The sequence below is a fragment of the Molothrus ater genome, chromosome 5 (assembly GCF_012460135.2).
Source record: "Molothrus ater isolate BHLD 08-10-18 breed brown headed cowbird chromosome 5, BPBGC_Mater_1.1, whole genome shotgun sequence".
In the NCBI taxonomy this organism is placed as follows: domain Eukaryota; kingdom Metazoa; phylum Chordata; class Aves; order Passeriformes; family Icteridae; genus Molothrus; species Molothrus ater.
The window spans coordinates 52,848,733-52,856,133 of record NC_050482.2 but is presented as its reverse complement, the minus strand read 5'-3'; the positions used below and the strand labels follow the sequence as shown (position 1 = coordinate 52,856,133).

The 7,401-nt window shown below is 42.8% G+C and overlaps 1 protein-coding gene across 1 annotated transcript; it reads left to right on the top strand.

Annotated features, from left to right (window-relative positions):
* The first annotated feature begins 5,862 nt into the window (after positions 1-5,862).
* On the top strand, positions 5,863-6,839 carry ASCL4 (achaete-scute family bHLH transcription factor 4). Its single transcript, XM_036401398.1, has one exon. The coding sequence runs from the start codon at positions 6,273-6,275 to the stop codon at positions 6,837-6,839; it is 567 nt and encodes a 188-aa protein (XP_036257291.1). The 5' UTR covers positions 5,863-6,272.
* Positions 6,840-7,401: the final 562 nt, after the last annotated feature.

Genomic DNA, 7,401 nt, shown 5'->3' with positions numbered 1-7,401 from the left:
ACGGCCCGGCCGCAACCGCCGCCACCACCACCGCCGCCGCCGCCGCCTCATGGGCGGGACCCGGGCGGCGCGGGCCCGGCGCGGGCGGGGGAGGCGGAGGGAGGCGGGGACGGCACAGGGAGGGGGCCGGGCCGCTTCCGCCGGCGAGTGCCAGAGCCAGGAAGCGGCGCCACCGCCCCGGGGCTCGGCCGCTCCGCGTCCCAAACCCTGCCCGATGCTTCCCGTGCCGCCTCTTCCAGAAGGGTGCGATGTTTACTCCGGTTTTCCACCCAGTATTCCCACACAATATTCCCAGCTGTCTCACTGCTTTCTCATTACACCCTCGTATCTGCTGTCATTAGAGGGTTGCGTTTTGTGTCCTCAGCCGTACCATCACCTCGTACGTGCCCAGCTGCCTCTTGGACATCGTCGTTCAATTACGGTTCATCATATGTGCAATTCTGACAAAGGTGACATGGCAAAGGAATCTCTTGATGTGTGCAAGAGGTTTTGTTGTTCGCGTTTCGCCTGCGACACGTGGATAGTCATCATGTACGCTGCTCGAATCAACTGCCGCGTTCCTTCAGTGCCGGGGCGAACAGCTGTTTCCTGGAACACTGTAATGGGGTTTGGTAATTTGCTTGTGCCTGACACTTAAGTGATGCCTCACTAAATGAGCCGTCCCTCGATAGGATGTCTGCGCAGGAGAAAATTCAAAGTATTTTTCTGTCTGCTCTCTTTTGATCTAAAGAACCTAAATGTAGGATCTGTAAGGATCATTCCATGATCTAAAGGGCCTAAACGTAGAGGTTGTTTTAGTTCAGTACAAACCTATTGATTCTTCTGGGGGTGGAAACAGACTCTCCCTTCGGTTTTGTCAGAAAGATGAATGCCTCATATACACTTGTTTTTCAAGCTCTCTCTGTAGCTGAAGGAGAAAATAGTTTGCTGCAGAGAGTGCTTCATCTCCTCCTGAAGTAGGTGTCTGAGATGTGTGAGAAGAATTCCCTTTGGAGCTGCCTTTCTGTGTCTCTGGCCTGAAACTGGGACCTGCATAATGGCTTTAGTCTAAATATCTAACATCTAAAGGAGTACATTCAAACAAAGTCCAAGTCTCTGTAATTTATGGCCAAAAGAATGTCCCACAACTTCTCCTCTACCAAGCCAAATAATCCTTACCTGACCTTGACTGACTGGCTATATGAATTGGCCCACAAACGTTACTTCAGCAAGTCAGAAAAGAACTCACCAAGTCCTCTGGTTGCTATGGACTGCTAATCCTGTGATGGGGGCTTTAGGTCTGTTTCATTTTTGGATGTGTAGTCCCACATATTCATATGTTGGTGCTAATACTTCACATTTTTCTTAGAACCTACAGTGAATGACTACAAGCCCAAAAGTCTCTCTCTTCATTTTGCATTCCCTAATAGAAGATGACAGGAGACCTTACATTTACAGTTTTCATCCTTTAAACTCAGTACATCTCAGTTCTGTCCTGAATGCTAGGTTATCCCAAGCCCTCAGCTTGTCTTAATTCCAATTATGATACTGTAATTCTACAGCAGAAGTGCCCTGGCACTGAAATCTTTGTGCTGTTTCAACTATCTAAGCTGAAAGCAATACTTTGAGCCTATGAGCCAGATTGGATGCAGTCATACATAGATAAGAGTATTTTTTCCTACTGTCAAGCATGAGTCTTCTGAGATTCCAGCTTTTTTTGTAGTCACTTTACTCCCTTGAACTAGTGATATCTTAACTACCAGTTTAAAGCAGAAGTATCAAAGGAAGCCAGTGATAATATGAAGTGTCACTGAATGAGAAGTTAATCTGTGTCTACAGAGATGTATCCTGCATGCCCAAGGTATTGTGATAAAACACATTTGGGAACTGTTTCTTCTGCAGGGAAAGATATTTTTTGTTATATACCAAACACTTTTATTGTATGTGAAGTGTTTTGATAAGACAACTGCACTATGTCTCCTGAAAGCCTGGTTTATTGACATTTATAGCAGTACTTGCTGCATGAGGAACAAATTGCTGAGCTGTTTTTCAAGACATCTTCAGATCCTCGAGATATACAGAAAGATAAGGGAGACTCTGAAACCACAGGGGAAAGAGATGGCAGTAAACATGCTTCAGTCCTTCCCTGCAGTGTGAGCCAAAGTCCCTTCTGGACTGTGCCCATGTCTCAGTACAATTAGTTCTCTTCTACTATTGCAAACCTGACCCTGGGTTCTTTCTCACACCGAGCAGAATAACACTGGAATGAAGATTATGCAAAAAGCCATTTTACCACCAAAAATCCACATTTCTCATCACCTTTTATTGGCTTGTCAGCACTTTGCAGGCCAGTATTTTGGTGATAGTCACAGTAGGAGGCCTAGGTAGTCTATGAGCAGCTTTCCCTTCTAGGTCTAGGCTTGGAAAGAGATGATCCATGCTTAAGGATAAAACAGGACAAGACAGACACAAACCTACTCAATCCTGTATTCCTGCAAAGTTATTCTATAATTCTGTGTGAGCAGTTAACAAGAGAATCTGGTTTGGGGTTTTTTTTAATTACATATTTTTCTATCTGATAATAAATTGCAGCAGCCTAGACAACCTATGATATGTATAATAGATACTAGAATTTATACATACTAGAATTTGGCATAATTACAGCACAGTAAAATAAAAGAAATGCACAATATTATGAGAGTTTCAATGTAAGAAATGCACAGTGTTGTGAGAGTTTCTTCTTAAATTCCTGGTGTATTTTCTTCTTCCTTTTCAGTAATGTGTTCACAGATAAAACAGCTAGGACATCTTCTGTTGGGAAGTTAGTGGACTTGCACGTGTTCAGCTGACTCTTGTGTTTCTACTACAGTATTTCCACCAATGACTTTCTTTTCATACACAGAGGGACACAGGGTCAAGGAGGAGCTGTTTCTTTGAATAATTCAAAGTAATTCAAACTCAGTGTGTAATGTCAGTAGTGTTATTCATGGTTATGGTTGGTGTGGGAGTGGGAACGTGTTGAGGGTTCTCTTGTACAAAAATTACATACTTACAGATACCATGTTAGGATATATGCAATTAAAACCACAACTACATTATATCTGGAAGGAAGATGCCTAAATGTTTTATTTTTAGACATATCAAGAGTACTTTCTATTCATTTAGGCTAGGTAATTAGGTGCTTATAATGAACTATAAGAAAAGGAAGAGAACCTGTTTGAATACCGTAGATGATGGAGTGTATAAGGAGTCCCCCAACATCCCCATTTAGACTTTGTATTTACAAACAAAACAAAACAACAATGAAGCCAAAACCCAAAAACCTAAGCAAAAGCTAAACATACAATATGTGTATCTGCCATTGTAGAGCAGTGAACATCTGATTTGTACTGCCTGAAAAGCAAACCAGGCCATCTGCTTTGGATCAGCACAGCAGATACTGCATTCTGGAGTCAATGCTTTATCCAGACAAAGGTGTGAAGAGGATTTAATTGGAGAAACAGTGTAAGAAAGAAGATCAAAGGCTCATCTTGAAAGAGCCTATTATTAATGTAGTCTTAACCTACTGTAAAAATGGAAAAGAATTTGTATTAGCCTTTCCCTTTGGTGGTCCAATCCCGCTGCTTTCACTGTGTCTGCATGTGCAAACATGCTGAGACTTTGTACAGAAGTCGGCACAGGAATGATAAATTGCTTTAATCCTGCTCACGCTCTCAACAAGGACCTGCAGTGGGATGTGAGATGCATTGGCCTTGCTCTGGCTCTCTGCCCAGGGGCAAATCCCTTTCTGAGCAAGTGACATTAGATTGTCAACAAGATACCATATTCATCAAAAGCCTGTGGCATATTTTCTCATTTCTCTTGCACACAAACAAATTCAGACTTCAGAGTCCATTTGATATGAGATCAGCTTCAATAATTCAGGTCAACAATTAACATTTACCGGTAATTTTTCTTCATGTGTTTCTCTAAAGGATTAGCAACGTGATTTTTCTGTCAGAAGAGAAGATGTCATTAGCACAGCTGCAATTCTGACTCTCTGGGAACTGCTGGTGGCCTGCATTTACAGTAAACATAGAAAAGAGGTCTGGTAGCAGGGCACAGTGCATCTGCATGACAGAACTGAAATGTAACGCTGCCTTTTGTACATGGCCAGGCTGCTGGCAAGGTCATGGAGAGCTGTGAAATGATCTGGGAGCTGAGCCCCCCAAGAGGCATGCTTCCATTTCCTTACAGGAATACTGCCAGAGAGCAGTGTTTTAAACTTAATGATAACACAGATCAAATGGCTTTTGCCTGCTTCAGGTATTTGCTTGCAGGTCAACATCCTCTTTGTTTTAAGAAAACTAGAAGTCCTGGCCTAGCCTAGTGCTACAGTGAAGGAGCTATTTTCCTTTAAGCATTCATTTCTGAAAACATTTCTGGACAAGGAAGTTTAGAGTGCAAGTAATATTAAAAAGTCTATCCTGATCAACTGTTTCCAAAATTTTTTTAAAAGGCAGAAGGACTCTCACTTATTTGATCTGAAATGAGCTGTACATACCATGGGGCATTCCCCAGTAATTTTTGCTCAGGCTTTTGAGCCATTTTGGTGCTGATTCTACCCCTGACATAAACCAGAGTCCAGGACTGTTCTTACTCATGTCTGTCTGGAGTGGTCTGCCTGTATGTTCATCATACTTTGAAGATTACCACTGTTTTTTTGAAGCTGCAGAATAGGCCAGCAGAGACACAAAGGCTGACTCAAAAATGCATGCTACTCACATCATTGCTGCTAGTTTCTAACTCAGCAGAGGCATAGATGTGTTTCTCAGAGTGGAGAATGTTGTTTCAGTTACTGACACTTCTGAGGCAGTTTTGCATGAAACACTAAACAGGGCAGAAACTTTCACTTTGAGCAAAAACCCAATTTTAATAGAGCCTACATACCTGTACCTTTTCATGTCTGTCCCTTCCCACAGCTCTCCCAGACCAAACGTGCAATTCCCCAAACTGATGATGGCCAAAAAAGGAGATTCAGTTAATGTGAAAATGTGTTTTCAACAAAAAAACCCTGCAACAACGGAGCTCTTGAACAGCAACAAGGGAAAAGTCAAAGACTGTCAAGTTGCTGCAGAGGAAGATCCTAACACAGCAGGGTATCTCAGAGGAAAGGCACAGACAAGGACATTAGGATTTTATACTGCCAAAAGTCCTTGTATTTTGTCCACCTCTTTGATGTGGCAAGCTACAGGCAAACTGGAGGACACAGCACAGAGCTGGCAGGGTCAAGAGGGACTTCCAGCTCTCCCATTAAAGCAGCATGTAGGGTCCATCAGGTAAGCCAATATCCTTGTAAACATCTGGTAATAGCTACACATGGGGCTATCAGGGCATCACCTTTGTGTTTGTTTATCTGAGGCAAGTTCTCATAGGGATGACCAGAACATTCCCACAATGAGCAGAAACACACAAAACTTTGAAAACTGTTTGAAAATGCCAAAATGCTCATGTTCAATTTGTGAAACACACTTCTTGGAAAAACCTTTCTTAGGGCAAAGAAGGCAGTTTTCCTTTTATGCTTGCACGTAGTACATTCTTGATCTGACAAGACTTGCAACCACAAGAGAGCACTCTTTCCTTTGAAGATGTCTCAGCTTCCCCAGAAAGCTACAGATATGCCATATAAGTTTTGCAAACTGCTTGTGAGCTGGTTCAGTTAAACCAGAGCAACCGAAACAACAAAGCTTGCTGTTGTCTTTTGGATTTCATTGTGAAAAGCCTTTGGGTAGTTTTTAGATGACAGAAGATCCTTGGTTCCTGAAAGTGAGGAGTTCTGCCAAAACTTTGAAGATCCTTATAAACTTTGCAAATTACCCATCTTTTGGAGACAATTATATCAAACGATATCATGGATTACAATACATGAGAAGTGTTTAGAGCCTGGAAGATTATTTATGTTTGGCATTAAATCTTATGGTCATAATTTCAAGTGGAGAGAAAAGGAATACACAGGAACCCTCTTATTATCTTTTGAAATATGAAGATCACAGGAAAAGAAGGGTTTAAACTGGGGAGTGATGGTCCTCAAAACCTGTCTGTACATTAACTGGCATCCTACACCTATAAAAACAAGGCTTTCCAGGCACAGTGTGGACCTCATAAGTTGTTAGCCTTGCTTTGAGATCTGAGTTTTTATAGACCACAGGAGGAAACTGCAGCCTGTGGGGCAGGGTACCTATACAAATGTTGGATTGATACATTGGGAGCCACATTCAGGAACTAACACTCCACTGGTGAGGATAAAAAGAAGCATGGACAACACTAAAGACGATGATAAACTACTGAAGAGGATTGCATTTCCAGGATCTGTGTCCCTGGCTAACAGCCTCATGCACGCCCATGGTGTACCCCTGAGAGAGCCCTTTGGGGTTCCCTTCCACCTGGACCCATCTTACTGGGAGCAAGCCTATAGCGGGCACACAGGTCGCATCTCCTACCTCCCATTTCCTGGCTACATGGGCATCTATGACTATTCCTTCGAGCCTGCCTTCATTCGGAAGAGGAACGAGAGGGAGAGGCAGCGGGTGCGCTGCGTCAATGAGGGCTACACGCGCCTCAGGGAGCACCTGCCCAAGGAATTCGCCGACAAGCGCCTCAGCAAAGTGGAGACCCTGAGAGCTGCAATAAGCTACATCAAACACCTGCAGAGCTTGCTGGACTGCCATCCCTTAGGCTCTTCCAGTAAGGAAACGCTCTCTGCCAAGGAGAGCCCGGGAACTCCCAGTTCGGCTTCCCCGCGGGAGTGCAACAGCGATGGAGAGTCCAAAACTTCTTCAGTGTCATCCCCCTCCAGTGAATTTGAGGAGATGGGCAGCTAGGTCTCCTCTCTGGATACAGAAAGCTTCAAGATTGGCTGAAAAACAATTTCAAACCCTGAGGAATTTCCTACAGGTGAAAATTAATATCAGGGAAGGAAAAACAGATAGGGAAGGCAAGAAAAAAAGGTATTTTTAGTCTGTCAAAGGACTTTAAATGTTTGCTGTATAAAACTTAAATGTGATTTGTAAACAGATATCTCGCAGGTTGTTTCAGCTGTGTAACTAAGCTTCCTTTGGACTGTTAAATTGGAGCAACATTTACATTCTACTTTTCATTCAGCTTTTATTATGTGCTATTTTCTTTTGCCTTTCACTTGAGACAGTAAAACCAGATAAATCAATTTTGGGGAATTCCCCATCCCTTTCTCCTGCTTTGTCCAGTGAATTTTACTGTCTGTTTTTCCTGACTGCTAACCTCAGATGCACTGCACTGCAAAGACTTGGACTGGGGGAGGTAAGATTTAGATATATATCTTTCCCTGAATATTTCAGAAAACTCACAGAAATACTTCTATTTATGAAACAACAAATTTTCAACTAAAAACAAGGCTATGTTTTGAAA

Bases quoted from the DNA above. Each gene is read 5' to 3' on its own strand.
- ASCL4 (XM_036401398.1), top strand. From the start codon at position 6,273: ATGGACAACACTAAAGACGATGATAAACTACTGAAGAGGATTGCATTT.